Source organism: Rhinatrema bivittatum, chromosome 3 (genome assembly GCF_901001135.1).
Source record: "Rhinatrema bivittatum chromosome 3, aRhiBiv1.1, whole genome shotgun sequence".
In the NCBI taxonomy this organism is placed as follows: domain Eukaryota; kingdom Metazoa; phylum Chordata; class Amphibia; order Gymnophiona; family Rhinatrematidae; genus Rhinatrema; species Rhinatrema bivittatum.
This window is the reverse complement of record NC_042617.1, coordinates 90,365,164-90,391,072: the sequence shown is the minus strand read 5'-3', so window position 1 is coordinate 90,391,072 and position 25,909 is coordinate 90,365,164. Positions and strand designations below refer to the sequence as shown.

The 25,909-nt window shown below is 44.4% G+C and overlaps 1 protein-coding gene across 2 annotated transcripts in view; it reads left to right on the top strand.

Annotated features, from left to right (window-relative positions):
• CLHC1 (clathrin heavy chain linker domain containing 1) overlaps window positions 1-25,654 on the top strand; it is a 183,562-nt gene extending 157,908 nt beyond the window's left edge. For both annotated transcript variants that reach the window (XM_029593450.1, XM_029593451.1), the window contains 2 exons: window positions 4,753-4,932; window positions 23,825-25,654. In XM_029593450.1, coding sequence (XP_029449310.1) covers window positions 4,753-4,932; window positions 23,825-24,021 — 377 coding nt within the window. In that variant the 3' untranslated portion in view covers window positions 24,022-25,654. The remainder of the gene's footprint in view (window positions 1-4,752; window positions 4,933-23,824) is intronic.
• The last annotated feature ends 255 nt before the right edge of the window (window positions 25,655-25,909 follow it).

The following is a 25,909-nucleotide window of genomic DNA, read 5'->3' as shown; positions in this document are numbered from 1 at the left end:
GCCTCTTAAAATCTACCCCTTAATTATGTATGATTTTGTCAACCTTGTCCATATGATCAGAGACGACACTGAGAACATGGGGGGTTTCGTTTCTTTTATTATGTGAAACTTTGTTATGACCCCTAATGTTTGTATATTTGACATTATCCTTATTTGTTATTCGGAAGTCAATAAAAAGAAAATTTTAAAAAAGAATAGGGCTAGGGGTGGAAAGGTTAGGGGACGGAGTGGGAAGATTAGGGGGAAGGGAATGGGGGAAGGCTTCGGGCGTCGGCACGCGCAAGATGCACTAGTGTGCACCCCCTTGCGCGTGCCAGGTAGCGCGCGCACATGTACGCCCACACATAGGTTTGAAAATCTACCCCTTTTGTTCTATTCATCTGACTTTGGCATCCTGTTCAGTTTTAGGTGCTCCCCCAGAGAGTTTATGCTTTAAGCTAGCTGTAGTTTCCCCACCCCCAGAGAGCTTATGCTTTGATTTCACTTGCGATTTTCTGCCAAAACGGTCTTGGGTATAAGAATTTGCTCTCTGGAGTGGGCACTTATAGCTAAATGAACAAAGTGTAAGCTCTGTGGGGTGGGCATTACAGTTAAACCGTATGCCAAAGTTGTGCTGCATAGTGCCAGTGGTGACCAAAGTTATTCTATTGCTGTGCCCAGTGTGGTAGAAGCAGCTAGACACTACCACATTGGACACAGCAATAGTATAATATGAATTACGTTTTACTCCTGCGCTGACCTAGGAGACATTTCCAGCATTAAAAAACTGTGCTTTAAATTATCTGCCCTTTAACGCGCCTCCCTGCATTGTTGAGGAGTAGCTAATGTCTTCTTTTATATGGGATTTGCATACACCTGTGCTGATTTTAGTGCTAGTTTTTAGTCTTGTTTTAATGCACATTTCTTAGAAATCAAAACCCCTGTTACATACTAGAGTTAACTTATGCCAGAAATGCACACTAAAACAAAAGTAAAAGCCTGCACTAACGTTAGGACCCATTAATTGCATCAGCCCCTATGTTTTGGAACCATGCCGAATGCTGATGGTGGTTTCCACTAGCCTGTTTTATCTTGAATACTATTTAAAGAGTTTATTTTTTAATAAAGTATCAATTCAAACAGACTAAATTGAAATATATCAACATGCAGTTTTACAAGGGTATTTTCTCTGTAAACTGGAGACTTTATTCAAATTGCTTTGTTCTGATGTCTTACTTCCTTCTTACTGATTCTGTCAAAGATTGTCTCAGTAAGTTCAGCAGGGCTAGAATCCACTTGAAAGGGACTAACAGTTGCTTGTACGGTACATACAAAGACCTTAGGTCTGGATTCACTAACACCGCCGGGCTCTCTGAATCCTGCAGTAACGGGGGGCAGGGGGCAAAGCGAGGGGGGGGGTGGTCCTGCGATAGCCGGCAGCGATCACACCGCGGTGGTGCAATCGCTGCCGGCGTCATGCCAAATAACTACATAAAAGTTGTTGTTATTCGGGGCAAAAATGACAGCGAAAAGGATGCGTACCTTTTGCTGTCTGAGAAATCTTCACAGTCGGCCCCGGTGCGGCCCCATCTCCTCCTCTTCCGCGGCCGACTCCACCCCGAGCTAGCTATCGCATGGGTGCGATAGCTTTAGAAAATAACCCCCTTAATTAGAGAAAAAAAAGGTTATTTTCTTATCCTTCTAGCTTACTTTTAGGAACCGTTTTCAGATCTGCATAGTTTGTCTATATAATCAAAAACAGAAATACCTTTAATAATACATTTAATATCCATTCTAGTAAGAAGCAAATAAGCTCATCTAGACACCAGAAGAGATTGAAAAAACAGGCTGCTGTACTGCCATGTAGGAGAGATGGCAAGAATATATTATAAATATCTAAATATGTATTTCTGTAAAGATAATGGAGGTAATTTTCAAAAGGATTTATGCATGTAAAAGCATATGGGATAGATTTTATAAAGAGCACTTCCCGGCGCGCGCATGTTATAAAATCTGAGGGACGTGCGCACATGCTTGCTGGATTGTATAAACCGCGCATATGTGCGGGCGGCTCGGGCAAGGGGGGGGAGAAATTATGCAACCTGCGCGCAGCGACACATTTGGGCCGTCCCCAGTTCCCTACCCCCCTATCTAAGCTCCCTCCCCCCCTATCTAAGCCCCCTCCCTCTTCCCCTCTCCTCTCCTCTCCTCCCCGCCCCCTAAAACCTACCTTTTTTTTGTTTTTTTCGCAACTTATTTCAGCTCCCAAGCTGAAGTCAGTTGTGCATGCTGGCCAGCTGCTGGCGCATGAGTCCTTGGGATAGCCAACAATGGCGCTGTCCCGACCCGGCCCTTCAAAGAGGCCCGGTACTTATTCGCGCACCAGCCTTTATGTGCTTGGCAGGGCCTCTTTGAAAATTCGCCCGGTTCGCAGAAGGCCAGGCGATGCACATAAAGACTGGAATTTGCACCCGTAAAGCTTTTAAAATCCGGCCGATATTGTACCAGTTTTCAAACGGCCATTTACACTCGTAAAGTCTTTTGAAAATTACCTCCAATGTGTCTAATAAAGTTACATTGTTGAGTCAGATGGCTTGTCATATTCCTAGTCAGAAAGAGCTTCTCTCTATGGGGTACATTTTAAAACACAGCGCGTGCGCTTACTTTTGTTCGCGCATCAGGCGCGAACAAAAGTCCACTGGATTTTATAAGATACGCACGTAGCCGCACGTATCTTATAAAATCCGGGGTCGGCGTGCACAAGGGGGTGCACATTTGTGCAACTTGCGCGTGCCGAGCCCTGCACGCGCTGCCCGTTCCCTCCAAGGCCGCTCCGAAATCAGAGCGGCCTCTGAGGGAACTTTCCTTCCACCCCCCCGCACCTTCCCCTCCCTTCCCCTACCTAACCCACTCCCCCAGTCCTATCTAGACCCCACCCCTACCTTTATCTGAAAAGTTACTACTGCCTTCGGGCAGTAGTAACTTACGCGCGCCGGCGCTGCAGGCCCCGGCACAGGCCGCTGTGTCAGGGCACTCGGCCACGCCCCTGGACCGCCCACACACCCCCGATCCCAAACCACGCCCCCTGGCCACGCCCCGAACACCCCTTTTTGCAAGCCCCGGGACTTACGCACGTCCCAGGACTTGCGCGTGCCGCCGAGCCTATGCAAAATCGGCTCGGCGCACGCAGGGGGTGTTTTAAAAGGTTTACACGCGTACCTTATGCACATACCCCTTTTAAAATCCGGCCCTATGTGTATACACCATAGTTGGCTTTAGAATAAGTAAGCCCATGAGCTGGACAGGTGGTTCAGTAGCAGTGTGGTACCCTGACATGTGGAGGGCCTGAGTTCAAATCCTTATAAGTTTTCTGCTGCCAGGGCTGGAAATTCTTTGTTTGTCTTGATCCACTTCCCAGGGTCCATATTTGTTCATTTATCGCCAGAGTTTTCTGTTTTAGCTTTTATTAAAAACTATTGCCTCTGTGCCCATTGGCATTGGTTTAATTGATAAGTCTTAGCTAACTAATCCCATCCATATGACTATATTGAATCTATTTACCTTTAGAAAATGGATAATTACTTCCCTTCTCTGAAGACAACTTTCTAATAGTTACACAACCCACTCCACTAGCCTTTTTGGAAATTGTTCATTTTATCTGCAGGAATTAAGGAGAGAGAATATATTTTGTATCACAAAGATGTGTGCCTTTTTCATCTCCATCATGGTGTCTCTCATCTCCCTCCTTGTCCCTTGTGCTACTACTGGTCCTGCTCCCTTTTCCCTGTGGCATCCATCTTTCCCTTTCACCCATGATATCATCCCCTCCTCCCTTCCCTTATCATATCTCTCATGATCCTCCTCTTGCCCTATGATGCAAATATTATCTCTGTCTTTCATGGCATCTCTCATCCCCTAATACCTACCTTTATGGCTAGGGCTGGCGTGACCATTAAGTGGAACTAGGCTGTCGCCTAGGGTGGCATCAATGGGTGGGGCACCGCTAGGGTATGCGAAGGCGCCATTTTCAAAATGTGAAAGAAGGGGGTGACAGCAACCAAGGAGCAAGAGAGAGAGAGAACTGTAAAAGGGGACCATAACTCTATATACCTACCACTGTCAGAGGACACATTCAACTCAGGGGGGGGGGGGGGGGGTTACATTGGTCTGCCTAGGGTGCTACAGACCCTTGCACAGGCCCTGTTTATGGCATTTCTCTAGCCCTTTCTTTTCCACTGTGGTCTTTATCCCTCTCCCCTTTCCCATACCACCTCTTATCCCTAGTTATCTATGGTGCTGGTGTCCTCGGTGCCCAACCTTCCCCTATGATTCTCTCATTTCCTTCTTCATGACCTCCTCTCATAATGTCTCTTGTCGCCCCTCCTGTTCTCCCCTTTCTTTTCCCCATAACATTTCTCTCGTCTCCTTTCCCATCTGGTGTCTGTCTTTCTTGGTCTCAACCCTGCTGCCACAGATTCTTTGGCTTTCCTCTCCCTCTTGCTTCCTGTGGTATCTCTCATCCTTCTCCTCCCCTCTCACCCAGTGGCTCTGTTATTTCTTCCCTCTTCTCCCATGATGTTTCTTCATCCCCTTTTCTATTTTTGGACTCTCCCTTCCAAATGGAATGTCCCCTTAGATAATAATAGAGACAAATAATATATGCAGAAATTAGGAGTGAATAGATCTCCAGGAAGTAAGATGAAAAATATGATAAGAAACGTGATTCCTTGTGGGTAAAAATGTATAGCATATTTCTTTATTTTTAATTTTTAGATGACTACCTGTTTTTAATGAAGAACTGTCCTAATATGGATCTAATTCACTGTCTAGTAAATGAGTGGAATGGAAAACCACCAGTATTATCCATGGGGCTTGCTGTTCTTTCACTTTTCTCTAATGATAACAAGGAGCAAGGATTTCAGTTGTTAGAGCACATAGCCATGTGTGGAGAAGGTAAAACACTTAAGCATAATTTTTCAAAAGCTTAGTCATGACTTAGGCACTTGGGGTAATTTTAAAAGCCATTTACCTGCATCAAACAGTGGTTTATACACACGCATTTCTTATTACAAACTTGCTCAGGATTTGTGCAGGTAAATATATGCTCAAAATGCTACTCTGAACATAATTTTACTTGTAATGAGCAGAGGTGTTCTGTGGGTGGGTAGGGTACCTGGGTAGGGTACTTTTTGATTTTGAAAAATATGTGTCTAGATTTTCCAGAAAAATTGTACATACCAAATAGACGGTGTAACTTGTGGGAGTACTTTTGGTGGGATAATTTACAAAGGGAACTTACGCATGTACATTCCCTTGCATCAGATAAGTATGGGAAAATAAGTGTGGGAGCTTGCTGGGCAGACTAGATGGGCCGTTTGGTCTTTTTCTGCCATCATTTCTATATATCTACGTATATGTATATATAAGTGTTACAAAATTACTCTTCCTAAATAATGAATAATGCATATAACTCAGCCCTAAAGCAATGTCTAGAATTTTATTACATCCATAAATTTAGCCACACAAGAAAGAGACATTCCAGGACACATAAGACATTTACATGTGTAACCTCAGTTTTCAAAACGTTATATATGTAAACGTCATGCATAATTACTTTTTGCAGCAGGTCAGGTTACGTCCATTTATTGAGCAGCATAGCAATCCAATTTTCAACATGTGTATATATCTTTTATTTGAACATTAGATTGTTTTACTGCATGTTTAATAGTAGACATGTAACTCTGCACCCAGATGCATTGCTGCAGATGTACCCCTTAATGTAGGGGGTGGATGGAAGTTATGATATATGTACTGCTTTTCACCCAAACAGGACCCCAGTGCACTTTGCAATTACAGTACTTCAGAAATGGAAAGATTAGCTATCAGCATAAATACCTGCTAGAATGAAAAAGGTGGTAGACATGGTAATATTCTGCCCTGTTAATCTTCAGGAAATAGGGGACATGAGCTGGCTTGCTTGTGGTCACTGAGCAAGTGGCAGAATGGGAGTTGAAAGTCCCAAGAACATTTCTGATCCCATTTTTTTTATTAAGGTCACTAGACATAGCTTCAGTGTGAGGATCTAAAAAATATAACACAAGGATTCTAGGAGAGCAAGACACAAATAATCTTTATTAAAAGTGAGAAAATGTTAACAGAAAGAAAGCCTGCAAGATAATTTCAGAGATCTGATAGTACTAGCAAACATGTTTTTACATAATATTAACTATTTAATTGTATATTTATTTATTTATTTAACATTTTTCTATACCGACCTTCAAAGTTGAATACCATATCAGGTCGGTTTACATCGAACAGGGGTAGATCAGTATAACATAACGTAACATAGGAACAACTTTTTATAATTAGTGGAGACAAAAGCAGAGAAGCAAAAAAGTTACATAATAACAAGGACCATGAACTAGGAAGCTGATTCAGCTGGAAAAAGAGAAGCCTTAAGAGGGTATTAAATTAAATACATTGTGAAATGACCGAGCCTGGTCTAAAGCTAGTTAGCTTATTAGGGTAGCAAACTAGTAAATGAGGTGAATATTGGGGGACGGAGTTCCATATTCAAAGCTGAGTAGTTATCTAGTGAAAGTTTGACGGATCAGGGAAGGCTTGTAAAAAGAGCCAAGTTTTGAGGTTTTTTTTAAATGTTGGTAGGCACGGTTCCGTTCTGAGTTCTGCAGGAAGGTTGTTCCAGATGGCTGGACCAGCTGTAGAAAAAGCTCGGTCTCTAGTAGAGATGAGTCGTGTGGTTTTAGATGGTGGGGCTTGTAGTGCTCCTTTGTAGGTTTCTCTCATTGGTCTGTTGGAAGTGTGGAGTTTGAGTGGGAATTCAAGGTCGAGATGGAGGAAGTTATGAATTGATTTGTGAATTAGAGTTAGAGATTTGTGTAGAGCCCTGTGACTGACAGGTAACCAGTGTAAATTACGGAGGATGGGCGTAATATGGTCTCTCTGGTTGGTGCTTGTCAAAATTCTCGCTGCGGCATTCTGTATCATCTGTAAGGGCTTGGTTATTGAGCTGGGTAGGCCAATGAGGAGAGCGCTGCAGTAGTCAATTTTGGCAAATATTAGGGATTGGAGAACAGTCCTAAAGTCATGAAAATATAGGAGAGGTTTGAGTCTTTTTAACACCTGAAGTCTATAGAAGCACTCTTTAGTTATGGTTTTGATCATATTCTTTAGATTAAGACGGTTGTCTATAATTACTCCAAGGTCTCTCACATGAGTGTGGGTGAGAAGGTGTTTGTGATGGATCTGAGACGGGAGGTTTTCTTGGTTGGAGGAAATGAAGAGGAGTTCAGTCTTGGAGGCATTGAGGACCAGGTTTAGACTGTTGAGGAGATTAGTGATGGCTTGTAAGCTGTTGTTCCAGAGTGCGATGGATTTGTTAATAGATTCTGTTATGGGAATCAGAATCTGAACATCGTCTGCATAGATGTAGTGAATGAGGTTAAGACTAGTTAACAGTTGGCAAAGGGGAAGGAGGTAAATATTGAAAAGGGTAGGTGATAGGGATGAACCTTGTGGTACGCCAAGAGAGGAATTTGTAGATGGTGATTCTTTATTGTTGATTTTGACTTTAAAACTTCTATTACTGAGGAACGACTTGAACCAATTATGGACTGTTCCCGATATGCCTATGTCTGAAAGGCGATTCAAGAGGATGGGGTGGTTGACAGTGTCGAAAGCCACCGAAATGTCTAAAAGGATTAGGAGAAAGGAGTGTCCTTTGTCTAGGCCCATAATAATATGGTCAGTTAGAGATATGAGTAGGGTTTCTGTGCTGCGAGATTTGCGGAACCCATATTGGGAAGGGAAAAGTAAGTTGTGATCTTCTAAATAATCCGAGAGCTGGATGTTGACCAATTTCTCTGCGAGTTTGGCTAAAAATGGTAGATTCGAGATAGGGCGGAAATTAGCCAGAACACCAGAGTCTAGGTTATGTTTCTTGAGGAGTGGTTTCAGGGATGCGTTTTTTAGACTATCTGGGTAGAGTCCTTGAGTTAAGCAGCAGTTTATGATTTTGGTTAAGGGACCAGAGATTATATTTGGGATAAGTAGCAGTAGCTTGGAAGGTATGTTGTCCGATGGGTGGCTGGATGGTTTCTGCCTTTTAAGAATGGATTCGATCTCTTTGGTCGATGTTAATTCGAATTTGTCGAATTTGACTCCCTTAAGAATGTAGGTGTTATCGAATGAGGTGTTGTAGTCAGTCTTGGTAGGAAGGAGAGCAAGTGTGTTTGAAATCTTCTGCTGAAAGAATAGGGCTAGCTCATTTGCTTTGGATTGAGCTTGTTCGTCAGGTATCGACAGTGGTAGAGACTTTGTTATTTGAGAGACATATGCAAAGAGGGTTTTTGCATCAAATTGGATATCATGGATTTTTTTACCGAAGTATTCTCTCTTTGCTTTTAGAATTGAAGTCCTGTAGTAATGTAGAGTTCCTTTGTATGACAATAGTGTAGTGTTGGAAGGTGCTTTGCGCCATTTATTTTCTTTGTTGCGTAATTCTTGTTTTATCCGTTTGAGTTCGCTGGAAAACCAAGGTTGATTTCCTTTTTTTGTCGTGTTGCTTAGTTTCGTGATTGATGGGCAGAGTTTATTTGCTACTTCTTCAGTGATCTTGTACCATGATGTACACTGCTGTGTTAGGGTTGGACAGATCTAAATTAGAGAGTTCCTTGGAGAGATGTTCACTAAGGGTCTCAGAAGCACATGATTATGGTGAGATTTCAACATCCACTTTGAGTCTTCTTCCCACTCACCCAATTGTGACGCCCTCCTCACAGCCCTCAGTGCAATGGGATTCACTCAAATTGTAAACAAACCCACACACAAAGCAGGTCACACCCTGGACCTTATTTTTATCAACTCTAACTTCTCTAACTCTACTGAACCTGTGTGTACTCCTATCCCCTGGTCAGATCACTTTATGATAACTACCACCCTCACTACAAAAAAACAGTCTCCCTCCCCACAGCACCTTTCCTCCTTTCAATTCAGGAAACCCTGTGCTTCTGAGACCCTTAGTGAACATCTCTCCAAGGAACTCTCTAATTTAGATCTGTCCACTGACTCACCCATGATTATGGTGGGTGAGTCAGTGTTGACGTGTTTCACCACGGATTCTATAAGAGGGGAGGCATCTGTATCTAATACTCCTGGGGGCGCATAGACTAATAGTACTTGCAGCTGGTTCGATTTGAATAGACCTAGCTCAATTTTAGATTCTGACTTAATTGTATGTGGAGTTAGTCTGAGTTCTTTTTTGGTGGCTAGTAACAGACCGCCTCCTCTCTTTTTTTGTCTGTGAATTGTAAAAAAGTCGTATTTGTGGGTGGGTAATTGGTTGATTAGGGCAATGTCCGAGTTTTTTAGCCAGGTTTCTGTGATAGCACAGATGTCTGGGTTACAGTCCAAGAGATAGTCGTTGAGGATGTGAGTCTTTTTTGTCAGAGATTGAGAGTTAACTAGGGTCACTGAGAGGAGAGTTAATCCTAGGAACTGAGTCAGCAGATTGATCATGATTGGAATGAGAGATCTAGGAGTTCTTACTGGAGGTACCAGAGTCAGAGCTGGAAGCATGCTGCGGTGTAATCGATGATATCTTATTGGAATATGTTGGGCTAGCATGTTGGAGAGTCTTGCTGGATGCGAGAGAGGCTGGAACGAGTGCTGGGTGGATGCTGGAAAGTCTTGATGGACGGCGAAGAGGCTGAAATGAATGCTGGAATGGCTGCTGGTGAGGATGGTTGAAAGGTGGCTTTATTTCAGACAGCAGAATCCGTTAGCCCAGTACCATTGCAGACAGCTATATTTATTAAGGGGTAGATTTTCAAACCGCGCGATTTGGCGTACTTTTGCTGGCGCATCAGGCGCAAGCAAAAGTACGCGGGATTTTAGTAGATACGCGCGTAGCCGCTAAAATCCTGGATCGGCGCGCGCAAGGCTATCGATTCCGTATAGCCGACACGCCTGGTCGCGACCCGGGGGCGGATCCGGAGGGCGCGGCCACGCCCCCGGACCGCCCCGGGCCGTAACCACGCCTCCGTGCCTGCCCCCAAAACGCTGCCGACACGCCCCCAAAACGCCGCGCGGATCGGGCCTGCCCCCCCCGACATGCCCCTGACACGCCCCCCTCGGAAAACCCCGGGACTCGCGTAAGTCCCGGGGTCTGCGCGCGCCGGTAGGCCTATTGAACATAGGCGCACCGGCGCGCAGGGCCCTGCTTGCCTAAATCCGCCTGGATTTAGGCGGATTTAGGCGAGCAGGGCTCTGAAAATCCGCCCCTAAGGATATAGATTTAGATTTAGATTATTCCGCGGGTATGTCTCGTGACTTCCTCGGGGCTGTACGAAGGGGCGAAACAAAGGGGCAGGCCCCTTTGTTGCGCTCCTTTGGCGCGCGACGCTGGTGCGCGGCGCCGGAGGGAAGGTAAATTTAAAGTCCTTCTCTGCTCCCTAATTGGCTGGTGAGGCTAGTGGGCAGGTCTTCTGGCCGCGAGTCGGGGTGGTGTGGTGGTGCTCTGCCTGCCCGATCGCGGTTCAGGCTCGCTGGGGGGAAGGGATTAAAAGGCCTTACCCCGACGGGTCTGGGCGCCGATCGCGCAGGCCTCCCTCGTAGCAGCAGCAGCAGAAGCGGTGGCAGCGGTAGCGGTGGCTTCAGGCAGGTCTTTATGCAATGTGCCATGTAGCATACCTTTAAAATGTTAAACCCACAATTCATATTTTTGATTCATTTAAGAACTATAGTTCAGATTAAAATAAATCATTTCCTTATAAGCTATGAATTAGAAAGTGTTACTCCTAAATATCTCATCTTATGAACAAAAAATGAGTATGCTTGAAACCTAGCAAGTACATTTTAAAAAGAGCATGCTTGTGCCCATAAACGCACGTACTGGGCACGTGAACAAAAATATGCTCAATTTTATATCGTGTGTGCAAGCACATGTGTTCCATTTAAAATATCCCTACCATGCATAGGTGTTGGAGCTTTACGTGCGTACTCACAAGTGATGGAGGGAGGGAGAGAGAGAGAAACTCTTTTAAAGAGCCAATCTGACATTCTATGGGCCAGATTTTAGTAACTACGCGCGGGCATAGATTTGTGTGTGCACAAACCTACACCCGATTTTATAACATGTGCACGCATGTTATAAAATCCGGGGTCGGCGCGCGCAGGGGGGTGCACACTTGTGCACCTTGCGCGCGCAGAGTCCTAGGGGAGCCCCGATAGCTTTCCCGATTCCCTCCGAGGCCACTCTGAAATATATATAGTGTCAGATTGTCTCTTTAAAAGAGTCTCTCTCTTGCTCCCCCCAGTGTTCAGGATCTCTCTGCGCACAGGTATGTATGCATATACTTTCCAGCTTCTTATAATTTGCATTGCTCGTGCGCAGCCCACATACACGTGTATGGGGATGATTTTTGCACGAGCATCGCTTTTAAAATCTACTTGTATGCAAGTAGGGGATTTATCCTGTCTTGAGTCGAGATCAAAAACCTTTACTGGTAGGCCCCACAAAAATGCTGAAGATAAAAAGAATAATTTTCAAAATCTAAATTAAAACTATAATAAAAGATTGCTGGACTATATAGGTATATTTAAGTGGGTGGAAGTTTGCTGTCTAGAATATTTATGTTGACATCAATGAAAAGTTTGGACAAAAATCAGCCATTAATGAATATTTTTAGGTTTTTTTCAATTTAGCAGAAAAATAGCATAACTGGCCGTAAACATGGTATTTATCACATTTACTAATGGCCAATGTTAATGAATATGCATGCATTCTGCAGACACTAAAGTGCTTTGGATAGTATTTCAAAATTTTAACTGCACCTCCCTAAGATATATTTAAGTTTTTTGTGTTAATGTGTCTGCAAAGCAGTTTAATTGCATACTTTTTTTTGCTGCAGTAAAAGGTAATAAGCTATTTTGCATAGTTTTGTATCTCATTACCTCAGCATAGAGTTTGCTTTAAAACTATTGCAAACTAGTTTACACTTGTTAACAGCACTGTTAAAGTACAGTATTTGAACTAGCTTGCATGCAGCGAGGCTGCCACTTTACCTGGAAAAGTAAAAAATGTATCCAGATAAGTGACGCTATTCAGCTCTACTTGCGTATTTGTCCTCCTAATTTTAATCATTTATACAAGATTTAACTCACGTAGTGTTCTCAGCAAATGTTGGCTTTTACGTGCATACTTCCTCGATTTTTGTAATATGCACATGGGAAGGAAATTAGCAATTTTACCTATTGGTCCACCAGTTTATCCAGTCTGTCTGCAGCTCAGAAACACCCTCCTGGCTTTTCAGCCTGAAATCCCCCCATTTCATCCAGACCCCCTCCCAATCATTTTTCACTTTTAAAATGTTTACGATCACTTACACCTGATATTGAGCAGCATTAAATATACACACGTATAATACTTATGCGTGCCACTTTGGCAGGTTTTAAAATAGCAGCTATGTGCATAAATGTTGGCCCTGCCCCAAAACACCCTTAACATGCCCCTTTTTACACGCATTTTGTTGCTCGTGCATGCACATATACACACATATTTTACCACTTTTAAAATACAAGTTGTGCGTGATCAGGCCATATACTCGAATATATGGGCCTTTCTACATTAGCAACTCTTTTAAAATTCACCTTTTAATGTGCATTACCACTTGCAATAGCATTTAATGCATGTTAGCACTCATACTAGTATTAATGCACTTTAGTACACTGGTCCCAAAGTCTCTTCAATCACTTTTAAATATATATATCTTTTTAGCTCTGCTGAGATATCATTAATAAAATATTGAACCCAATTCAAATTTTGGGGTGCACATTGCTTGTCTACTGGTGCTTTATATGCCAGAAAAAACAGAACTGGCCAATAACATTCCCTTATTTTGGCTTCTCCAGCATGTAAACTCTCCATAAGCAGGCATGGCACTTCAATGAAAGTTGATTCTGACTACACTAGTACATTTTTCTCCCTTAATGAGCCATAGCTTGTAATGGAGGAGTTTCTTAGTTAATTAACTAGACCTCTAGAGTCATGGTTGACATGGCTCAGGATATAGTTTACCACAATACTAAATATTTTAAATAGGAACAATAAGGCTGGAGGTGGGACGTGTACCTGTCAAGTCACAATTAAGTACATTTTCAGAGGGCTTCAGTACATAAAAATAGCACAATCCATGCATCAGTGGCCTGAATTTGCACACGTGCTGTTTTATAAAAAATGAGGTGAATTTTAAAAGACCGGTGTGCACCGAAATTTTGGGATGCGTGCATAAGTCGGGCTTACATGCACCCACCATATTTTCCAAGCTGCATACACATCTCACTGAGATTCATAAAAAGGCGAGGTCTGGGCAGGGCATGGGCCAAGAAACGTGCATGTAAATACGTGCCGGGTGCTTACCTAAGTCTAGTGCCATGTAACTTTAAAAATAAAAAATAGTTATTTCTGATGGGTTTAAAGGGTCTGGGATAATGGGGGGGGGGGGGGGGGGGTGGAGTACATAGCTCTTAACTGGGCGAATTTGTGGATGAACTGGTGAAATTCTTAATGTCATGGACGCGCGCCCATTTTAAAATGCCATGACTTAAGCAATAGAAATGGGATTTACGCATCTAGGCGCGCAAGCCCACTTAAAATTGGGCGCATATGAGGGCATGCCCATTATATTTTATAACAGGCACGTGTATGTGCATGCATGTTATAACATTTCTTGATCCCTGTGCACGCGCTAATGCACATACGTCACTGTGTGCCCACACAACCCTTTGAAAGTCATTGGCCCTGAAAGTATACATATATTTTTTATTTTGTGTGCACTTTTTACTGGTGAAAAAATGGAATGTCTAGGACCATTCCAGGGCGGGGTCAAAGGTTATGTGTAGTAGTTGCTATTTTATAAGAGATTTACATGTATAATTAGCCAGCTTGTTTGCACAATTTTATACCTGCTAATTGACTAGCTCAAGTGAAATTGGACTTGTCTGAAATTTTTGGGTGAGAGGTCTGAGTGAAGTGGGGGGAGTTCAGGGTAAAATGCTGGAGTGTCTAGCTGAACTAGAAATGAACTGTGTGAACTGGTAGTGGTGTCAGCAAACTGGTGATTTCAAATACGCTTGCAAGTAAGTATTTTCAAAATGGTATGGTCTCTTAGAGTAACACAGAGACGCTGGGAGCAGGACGGAGGGTCCCATACTCCTGAAAAATAAAGTATCTGGGGGGGGGGTGGGTGGTACAGACTCCTATCTCCTCCCTCTCTCAATATGTAACTGCTCAGAGCTCATGACACTGTTTAGCGAATGGCCCTTCACTGACAGCTGAAGAGCTAATCCCCACTGAAAACTCCAGTATTTGATTACTTCAGTCACTGTTCAGTGACCTATGCAAAATCACTGTTCAGTGATTGGCCCTGGATAACTTCTTATCCAGTTATAATTTAGCTGGATAAGTGGCTAAATATGGCACATTTGCCATTTAGACGGATAACTTGTGAGTTATTCATCTAAATGGCTTTTGAATATTGATCTCCTTGTTTCTAAAAACTGGGTGGCTCCAGGGATGCAGTTATTGTGGGGAAACTTACTGGGTCATTCATCAAGCTGCATTAGGGTTTTATGAGATGATAAATGGGGTCTAATGCACGATAAATGCGCAATATTTATTGCATTGTGTTTTAGTAAGTAAATATGATAACGAGTATGCAAAACCAGGAAAATTGTCCAAATGAGGGACCCCTAACGTATTTAGCGGTAATATAATGCATAATGGTGCTGGTATCTGTTGTGGCTTGCAACCTTATTTTTCAGCTTAACCTTTATTTTACGGTAGCAATGGTCCTTTCTTAATTCCGCTGCGCCAGGATATGGCCTGAGCGATGGTGTCACCACAAAGTTTCGGAAAGAGATCCAATACTCAGTTATGAAAATCAGCAAAAAGAGAGCATGAAACCATTGAAATAGTCCTTATCCCGGGCAAGCAGGATGATAGTCCTCACATATGGGGTGACATCATCAGATGGAGCCCTGGTACGGAAAACTTCTGTCAAAAGTTTCTAGAAACTTTTGGCTGGCACTCTGGGCCTATTGAACATGCCCAGCATGCCATGATATTCTCAGCCACAGGGGTCTCCCTTCAGTCTCTTTTTTTCCGCCTTGCTGTAAGCAAAGCAGATCAGGAGCGCTGGAAAAAAATTCCATCATATTTCTTAAGGGAAGAAAACTTTTTCAGTCATATTTTCTTCATAATTGGGTCTCTCTTCGACATAGTCTTAGTGAGTATATATTTTGGTTAGCTTTCTGTCGATTCCGGTCACCTCACCATCGATTCCCGCCGGTCATCGACAACTTTATCATGGCCTCCGGCTTCAAAAAATGTCCGGATTGTAACCGGACTATGTCCATTACTGACCCACATTATGTATGTGTTCTGTGCCTGGGATCAGGCCACGACGTCCGGGCTTGCTCAACCTGTGCCCAGATGACACCGAAGGGCAGGCGTGCCCGTTTGGATAAGATGGAAGAATTGTTTAAAAAGATTCCATCGTCATCGTTGACGTCGTCCCCAAGGGTAACACCTCCCTCAGTAACTAAACATCGAGGTGAAAAAAGAACCGATGACTATCCGTCACCGGCACCGTCGATATCCTCGATAGCATCTTCTTCAGCATCGAAGGGTCATTGAGAAAAAGATGCGGCATCGCCACCGATCCATCGACCCATCAGATAACAAGGCATCAACGTCAGCATCGAAATCCATCGAACCGATGCCAAAGAAGGTCCGTGTACTAGAGCCAACTCCACCGGCTGTACACGAGGAACCGCGGTGCTCTCTACCGGGCTCGTTGTCAGAGGATGTGCCACCACGAATCATCGTGGAAATGCCAATAGTGCCAGCAGTACCTTCCCCAGTGGCAGTGGATACTGCCCTAGTTTCAAGGGAAGAGGTGACTAATTTTGTCCAACAAGCCATTGTCGAGGCTTTACGGAATCTACAGCCTCCGACAATACCATCGGTACCGGCACCGACACCAGCATCGGCATTGGACCAGTCAATTTTTCAGCCTTTGCTGAATAGACTCGATGCCTTGATAGGAGCCTTTCCTCCTACACCGATGGCACTGATTCCATCAATACAACCATCGACGCCATCAATGCCGATACACCCACCGGTGGCTCCAGCCATCCCGATTCCCGGATCATCGGATGAGGACGGTGGGGACTCCAATTCTGCCCCAGGACCATCGGGGCTTCATCGGTATCGAGTTCCAAAGAAACCCTCGATGCCATTCAAGGATCCATCAATGCCAATATATCCAGGTCCATTGGGGGATACCCGAACTCGATTTCCACTGATGCCATCAAGGCCCATTGATTCCCCATCGATGCCCTCATTACCAACGATGCCAAAACACATACCAACAAAAGCTGTGTTTAAATCAAAGCATCATATACAGCCAGAGGACTCTGACTCCCCTCATCATCCTCAATATACTCCTTGGAAGGATGTTGATATGGACATGGAATCAGAGGAACTGCAATTAGAGCCCTCTCCACTAGAGGAGAGAAAGAAATCCCCTCCTGAAGATTTGTCATTTACAAATTTTATTAAAGAAATGGCAGATACAATTCCTTGTGAATTGATCACAGAGGAGGATACCAGACATAAGGCCCTCGAAGTTCTGCAGTTCGTGGATGCACCAAAGGAAATAATGGCTATCCCAATCCATGAAGTCCTTTTGGAACTGCAACAACGAATGTGGGAACATCCCTGCTCAGTCCCAGCAGTAAATTGGAGAACAGATACCACTTACTTAGTGCATCATGCTCCAGGGTACCTGAAACCCCAACTACCTCACCATTCGGTAGTTGTAGAATCGGCTCAGAAGAAAGCCCGAAAACAAAAACCTCACTCATCTGTTCCACCAGGGAAGGAGCAACGCTTCTTAGATACCTTAGGAAAGAAAGTCTATCAAGGTTCCATACTGGTAGCACGCATTGCAGCATCCAAGCTGTATATGACACAATACCAAAGAAACTTGTGGAAACAAGTACAGGGTATTGTGGATAACCTTCCACAACAACAACAACTAGCCTTGGCTACATTAGTTGAAAAAAGATTGGAATCTGGAAAACACGAAGTGAGAGCAGCTTATGACGTGTTTGAAACATCAACTCATCTATCAGCCTCTGCAATAAATGCGAGAAGATGGGCCTGTCTCAAGGCCTCGGACCTCAGGCAGGAAGTCCAAGAACGGCTAGCAGATCTCCCTTGTGTTGGAGACAATCTTTTCAGAGAAAAGATCCAAGCTACAGTATCTCAGTTGAAAGACCATCATGAGACACTCAACAGCTCTCCAAATTGCCAGCAGACCAGCCATCTTCCCTAAGACTACCAACTCGCAGGGACACGAGGTGACCCTTCTATAGACCTAGAAGGTATTACCCACCTGCCTCTTCAGCATGTCAGTACCGTCCATCACAAAGAGGACTTCCACATCAGCTGAAACAACAAAAACCCAGCCACCACCCCAAACTGGACCAGCAGCGGGTTTTTGAACTGAGTCAAGAGAACAGCAGCCTCTTTCTAAACCCTATGCCCTCCCTACCAGTCAGAGGTCGACTTCATTATTTCCAACACCAATGGGGTCTCATCACAAAAGACCAATGGGTATTAGCCATACTAAATCAGGGATATCGCCTAAAATTCAAAACAATACCCCCGCATTCTCCTCCCATTCCACTTTGGACAAACATAGTCATCACACCTCAACTCCAAGTAGAACTCTCTTCTTTGATGACAGCCAGGGCCATCGAACCAGTTCCCCGGTCTCAACAAGGGAAAGGGTTCTACTCCCGCTATTTCCTCATTCCAAAAAAAACAGGCGGCCTTCGTCCTATCTTAGACCTCCGCAATCTCAACAAATTTCTTCACAAAGAAAAATTTCGAATGGTATCCCTGGGAACCATCCTTCCATTGCTTCAAAAGGGAGATTGGCTCTGTTCTCTGGATCTTCAAGACGCTTATGCACACATACCAATTTCCACACAACATCGCAAGTACCTACGATTCGTTGTGGGAAAGAATCATTACCAGTATCGAGTCTTACCATTCGGACTGGCCTCTGCCCCTCGAGTATTCACAAAATACCTAGCAGTGGTGGCTACACATCTAAGAAAAAACAGTATTCATGTTTTTCCATACCTAGACGATTGGTTGATCAGAAGTCCATCCAGACAGGGAGCTCTCTCTGCCTTGGAAACCACAATAACACTATTGCACCTCCTGGGATTTCTCATCAATTATCCAAAATCCCACATCGAGCCGTCTCAACTCCTCACATTCATCGGAGCAGACCTCAACACCTCAGTGGCGAAAGCTTCCCTTCCAAGCGACCGTGCAGATAATCTGGCACACCTGGCAAACATTATAATTCATCACCAGTTCGCATCCGCCCATCAAATTCTGGTGCTACTAGGACACATGGCCTCGATAGTATATGTCACTCCTATGGCGAAGTTAGCCATGAGAAGAACCCAATGGACTTTGAAATCTCAATGGCTACAAGCTTTCCAACCACTGTTGTACACAATTCAAATCACCCACCAGCTGCGCCTATCGCTCTACTGGTGGACAAATCAAACAGCATTAAAAGTTGGTCTCCCATTCCAACAGGCAAATCCGCAAGTCATCCTGACTACAGATGCCTCCAACCTTGGATGGGGAGTTCATGTCAACAACCTTCAAACCCAAGGGACGTGGACTATGCTCGAAAAGCAGTATCAGATAAACTTCTTGGAACTTTGAACGATGCGATATGCCCTTTATGCCTTCAAAGACTGCCTCTCAAACAAGACTGTGCTGATACAAACAGGCAACACAGTAGCAATGTGGTACATAAACAAACAAGGAGGCACAGGCTCTTATCTGCTATGCCAGGAAGCAGTACAGATTTGGGCTTGGGCTCTAGAGCATTCCATACATCTTCGAGCAACTTATCTGGCGGGCATCAAAAACATCCTAGCGGACGATCTCAGTCGACATTTCAATCCCCACGAATGGTCGCTGGACCCACATGTAGCGAGCAAAATCTTTCAACGCTGGGGTCGCCTAACTATAGACCTCTTTGCGTCCAAACTGAACCACAAAGTGGAAAGGTTCTGCTCCCTCCACGGACATTGACAAACAGTCCCCAGGGACGCATTTTCTCGCCCCTGGAACACAGGTCTTCTATATGCATATCCTCCAATTCCGCTCATAGCGAAAACTCTCGTGAAGCTACAACAGGACAGAGGGACAATGATCCTCATAGCCCCGTACTGGCCTCGACAAGTATGGTTTCCCATACTCCTCAATCTCACAACCAATCTGCCTGGGCACAGAGCCCACTCTTATAACTCAGAATCAAGGCAAGTTGCGTCATCCCAACTTGGCAACTCTTGCTCTAACAGCTTGGATGTTGAAAGCTTAGTTCTGCAACCACTTAATCTTTCAACACAAGTCTCTCAAGTTCTAGTAGCTTCACGAAAGTCTTCTACACGTAAATCCTATTACTTTAAGTGGACTGGATTTACAAAATGGTGCACACAAAAAAGTATAGAACCTTTCTCCTGCCCCACTTCTTCTTTGCTAGATTATGTATACCACCTGTCGGATTCTGGTCTCCAGACATCCTCTGTAAGGGTACACCTAAGCGCCATAGCGGCATACCACAAGGGAATAGGGGATGCTCCAATAACAGCACAACCCATAATAAGCAGGTTCATGAGAGGCTTACTTCACCTTAAGCCTCCCATTCGACCACTGGTCACTGAATGGGACCTGAATGTAGTACTAACAAGGCTCATGCGCTCACCGTTCGAGCCTCTACACTCTTGTGAAGAAAAATTCCTTACATGGAAAGTGCTTTTCTTAGTAGCCATTACATCGGCTAGGAGGGTCAGTTAGTTGCAAGCTCTCGTCACATACTCATCCTACACAAGGTTCCTACATGACAGAGTAATCGTTCGCACTCACCCCAAATTGTTAACAAAAGTGGTAACAGATTTTCATATCAATCAGTTAATAGTCTTACCTACTTTCTTTCCAAGACCTCACTCTCACCAGGGAGAGAGAGTCTTACACACCTTGGACTGTAAACGTGCACTAGCTTTTTACCTGAACCGCACGGCGGTCCATAGGAAATCCACCCTACTCTTTATTTCTTTTGACAAAAATAAACCAGGAGTTGCGGTAGGAAAACAGACTCTCTCCAACTGGCTAGCAGACTGTATTGAATTCTGTTATGAAAAAGCAAAGATTCCTCTCCAGGGGCGAATAAAAGCACATTCAGTAAGGGCTGTGTCCACATCAGTAGCGCACTATCGTTCAGTAGGGATGTGAATCGTTTTTTGACGATTTAAAATATCGTCCGATATATTTTAAATCGTCAAAAACCGTTAGGGCCACGATACAATACCAATTCCCCCGATTTATCGTCAAAAAATCGTAAATCGGGGGAAGGGGGAGGGCAGGAAAACCGGCACACTAAAACCCCCTAAAACCCACCCCCGACCCTTTAAATTAAATCCCCCACTCTCCCGAACCCCCCCCCAAATGCCTTAAATTACCCTGGGGTCCAGCGGCGGTCCGTAGCTAAATCGGGGGAAGGGGGAGGGCAGGAAAACCGGCACACTAAAACCCCCTAAAACCCACCCCCGACCCTTTAAATTAAATCCCCCACCCTCTCGAACCCCCCCCCCCCCAATGCCTTAAATTTCCCTGGGTAGAGCGGCGGTCCGAAACGGCCTCCTGCTATTGAATCGTGTTGTCTTCAGCCGGCGCCATTTTGCAAAATGGCCGCCGCAAAATGGCGGCGGCCATAGACCAACACGATACGACTGCAGGAGGTCGTTCCAGACCCCCGCTGGACTTTTGGCAAGTCTTGTGGGGGTCAGGAGGCCCCCCCCAAGCTGGCCAAAAGTTCCTGGGGGTCCAGCGGGGGTCTGGGAGCGATTTCCTGCCGTGAATCGTTTTCCATACGGAAAATGGCGCCGGCAGGAAATCGACTGCAGGAGGTCGTTCAGCGGGAACCCTCGCTGAACGACCTCCTGCAGTCGATCTGCCGGCGCCATTTTCCGTACGGAAAATGATTCGCGGCAGGAAATCGCTCCCAGACCCCCGCTGGACCCCCAGGAACTTTTGGCCAGCTTGGGGGGGCCTCCTGACCCCCACAAGACTTGCCAAAAGTCCAGCGGGGGTCTGGAACGACCTCCTGCAGTCGTATCGTGTTGGTCTATGGCTGCCGCCATTTTGCGACGGCCATTTTGCAAAATGGCGCCGGCTGAAGACAACACGATTCAATAACAGGAGGCCGTTTCGGACTGCCGCCGTTCCGGACCGCCGCTGGATCCCCAGGTAATTTAAAGCATTTGGGGGGGGGTTTCGGGAGGGTGGGGGATTTAATTTAAAGGGTCGGGGTGGGTTTTAGGGGGTTTTAGTGTGCCGGCTCACGATTTTAACGATTTTCACAATACTTTACCCACCCAAACGGCAACAATACGATTCCCTCCCCCTCCCAGACGAAATCGATCGTTAAGACGATCGAGGACACGATTCACATCTCTATCGTTCAGTGCCCATTCTTGACATATGTAAAGCTGCAACATGGAGTACCCTTCACACCTTTGCAGCTCATTATTGTCTGGACAAAGAAGGATGACAAAATTCAGCCTTTGGACAATCTGTCTTAAAGAACTTATTTCTAGTATAACTCCAACTCCTTCTACATCCATCCTGCTATGATTTTCAGGCTGCCTCATTTTCCAGCAGTACACCAGTTGTTCTGCTTGTTGCACAATTTGTATGCTGTTGGTATAATATAAGAATGACTCAGCCTGTAGCTTACTAATCACTCATATGTGAGGACTATCATCCTGCTTGTCCTGGGATAAAGCAAAATTGCTTACCTTGTAATTGGTGTTATCCCAGGACAACATGATGTAGTCCTCACAGAACTCACCCACCTCCCCGTGGAGTTGGGTCAGAGACGTTTTATTTTTTTAGCTCACGCATATTGCTACAAATAAGACTGAAGGGAGACCCCTGTGGCTGAGAATATCATGGCATGCTGGGCATGCTCAGTAGGCCCACAGTGCCAGCCAAAAGTTTCTAAAAACTTTTGACAGAAGTTTTCCGTACCAGGACTCCATCTGATGATGTCACCCCATATATGAGGACTACATCCTGCTGTCCTGGGATAACACCTATTACTAGGAAAGCAATTTTGCTTTACTAGGTGACCATGTTTTGCCCAACGGGCTGCATCGGGAGGGACCATAAAGTTCAATTCAAACAGGCTGAGTTACAGCATCTGCCTTTTCATTTAATAGAGAAGTTCACTACTCCACTAAACTCCAAGAATTCCCCTCCTCTCCTCTCTCCCTCTCCTGACACACCCTCAAAGAGGCAGCTGCAGGAAGTCGGTATATGTAAACAAAAAGAAATAACAATCCAAATGTAAAGTGACTCAAGACGCATGAAATGACATGTGATAAGCTAATGTATCGCTCAACATGTTACTGCGACACGCGACGTGATATCAGGAGTTGCAAAACTTTCCTACCGGATGCAGTATATCTGAAATTTCCCTAATCACGTCCATTTTTTAAAATCATGGATGCTAACATGCCAAATTTCTGCTTTATTTATAGCATTTTGATGATTCTAGACCTAAGTGCTTAGCTCTTAAATTATGATCCTAAATCTAGGCAAATGAATAGCAGGCCTGAGTTTTAGGTACCTAAATTTATGTGAATTTCAGCTGAAAACTTAGGAGGTAATTTTCAAAAGGATTTACATGTTTAAAATTGTACATGTAAATGCTCTTTACCCATATAAGTGAGCTTTTGAAAATTGCTACAGTATATGCCATTGAATTGTCAATAGGTTTTTCGCATGTAAGTGCACTTTGAGGGGTCAATTTTAAGACTTGCGCGCGCAAGTCCATGTGCATGCAGTTCCTGGTGTGCTGATTTTATAACATGCGTGCACCGGTGTGCGAATGTTATAAAATCTGATGGCCGCACGCACATGCGCGCCGGATTTTAAAGTCAGCACGTGCAGGGGGATTTTAATACCTAAGCACAGCGACACAATCGGGCCTCCCTTTCCTATCCCTAACCCTACTCTTCCTACCTCTTCCCCTCTCCTCTCCAACCCCTACCCCATACCTCTTACATTTCTTTTTATTTTTTACCGGCCAGCGGCTGGTGCGCGCTTCCCTGGGACAATGTCGGATGGCGCTGTCCTGGCCTTCCCCCGCCCCACCCCTCCCCGCCTCCAACCTGCCCCTTCTGAGAGGCCCGTCATTTCTGCGCATAGTGGTGGTTACGCTCATGGCTGGGCCGTTTAGAAAATGTGCGTGGCACGCGCAGAGCCTGGCCACGCGTGTAACCGCTGGTATTTGCACACACGGGCCTTTGAAAATTTACTTGTAAGCACGTAAGTGACTTTTTGAAAATTGCTATGATAGCTTGTTACATTTACATGTGTAACACCTTTGAAAATTATTTTCTTAAGTTCCTAAATTTGAGTGAAAATAGGTAGCTAATTTAGGTTCATGGCGTAGGTCCCTAAATTTAGCCAATTAGCTTTTTTTTTTAATATCAGCCTCATAATAATCATACATATTTCCATGTTTCTAGTATATTTAGTTTTGATTTAGAAATCTAATTCGTAATGCTAGTTACCAGGAAACATAAAGCAAAATATCTCTTCTAAACAGCAATAGAACTAATTATAATATGTATATATATTTTTTTGTTTCTTCATCAGATACATTGCAAGAAGTTATTCTAAATGATGTTATCTGTACCCCAGAAGGATGGACAGATATTGCAAATGAGTGTTCAAATAATAACTACATCAACTTATCTGAGAAGATAATTTCAGTCCTCATATCACAAGATGGAGTATTGGAAATTTTTTCAACTGAAGATGATGCAAAGATAATGGAACATATTTTCTTGTAATTCTCTCTTCAGAACAATAGTGGGAGTTCTTGATATGTTTAAACTAAGAAAACCTCGTACATTGACTATAGGAGTAGAACAGTCCCATGTAAATAAAGTTTGCTTTGTATCCAATCAAGCATACTATGCATTTAGAGTTTAATTGCCTATTACTGTAGTTACAGGATCAGTACCATCACTACAAGTTTTATTTGAGAAGAGTTTGCAAGCTGAACAAAGTCTAAGTGAGAAACAATCGGAGAGATCCAATTTGAAAAATCAAAGGTAACAGATAGTAAAAATGCACATTTTAAGGTTCTGACAGTAAGAGTGGGCCTCCTTCATCCATCCCTTTCTTGCTGCATCCTCATTCTGACCATGATATACCTGCTCTTCTTCATCATCTCCCCACACCAGCAATGCTTCTTACTCCAGTCGAGCAATACATATATTCGCTACTGATCCATCTCATCCTCCACACTTTTCCATAATGCTCCTCTCTTTCTTTTCCACCTCCTCTGCTCTCCTCCTTCCCCATTCCTGCACACTTGCAAATTAAAGACCTTATAATCTGCTGCATCCATGGTGAGGAGGAATGTCAGCACCAGGAAAGAGGGTAAGATCACAAAAGGAGGCTCATTGGCAACTGAGTGGGAGCACAGGTAGAGAAGGTGGTCTTTTGGGTCTGGGTGGAGGAGGAAGAGGAAAGTCACTAGCACTGGGGAGAGAGGAATGAGGAGCATCATGGAACAAATGGGAGAAAAGATAAGGAGGCGCATCACTATGGGGGAGTACAGGAGGAATATTAGGATAGAAATGGGCAAGAAAGAGAAGCATCACATGGGGTGGGTATGAAAGAGGAGAATCACAGGAGGGAGGTGGTGAAGAACAATGGTAATTTTCTACATAAAAAAGATAGTGGGTCAGGTCCAGCTGTGGCCTCCACCTTCCATTTTTTTGCAATGAGGAAAAGGAAGCAAATTCAAAAAGGTTCTGACTTGGTAACCTGGCATGACCTGGCAGAAAATCACTTGTGAAGAAAATCATCATGGAGGTAGGATGAAGCATTTCAGACATCATGGGGAGGGGCAGGGAACTGAAGCATTATGGAAGATGGTAAGGCAAGAAGTTGGGTGTAGAAGAGGAGTGGTCATGGATGCATGGGGAGGGGGATGAATAGATGGAACCATCACTAAATTAGGGTATGCATGAGGATGTGGAGGCAACATGGAGGGACTAGACAGGGAGACATCACAGGAAAGGGATGGGGACACAGGGAAAGCAGCAAGGTGGGATATTGGAACAGGGTGGCATTGGATGATGGCGAGGAAGCAGGCTGGGAGACAATGGTGGAGATAAGAGAGAGGGCTTGGGGCTTGGCATCAGCAGGGGAAAAGGGAGGGAGAGGATGATGCTTGATAGTATCACAAGAGCGAGGGAGTCAGGGCGAGACTGTGGACTATGTCAGCATGTGCTGAAGGTCTTGGTGGTGACAATGGATACTGGTAACTTGATATAATGATTCAAGACTATGCCTTCAGAACCTTAACAATGGCATTTGCAAAAACATATAAATACTAATACGTTGTAGACCAAATTATTGTTCTGATACAATCATAATTCACCTGTCCAAGCCATCCTTTACTTGCAGAGAATGTACAATGAAAAACAAAGACCATTTGTATTGAATAAATTGACCACAGTCTTTATTATTAGATTCCTAACAGTGGAATCTAATTTAAGTGCTCAAGCCTACTTGCAACCTAAATCCCTCCTGGATCTCTGAGAGGAGTCCTTGGGCCCCCTCATAACTGCTGTTCAACACACTTCCAAGGCCTGCTTCTGATCAGCTGGCCCATATTAGCACTGCGATCCTCAAGGAGGGTTGCCTCACCGGGCAGGCCACCAC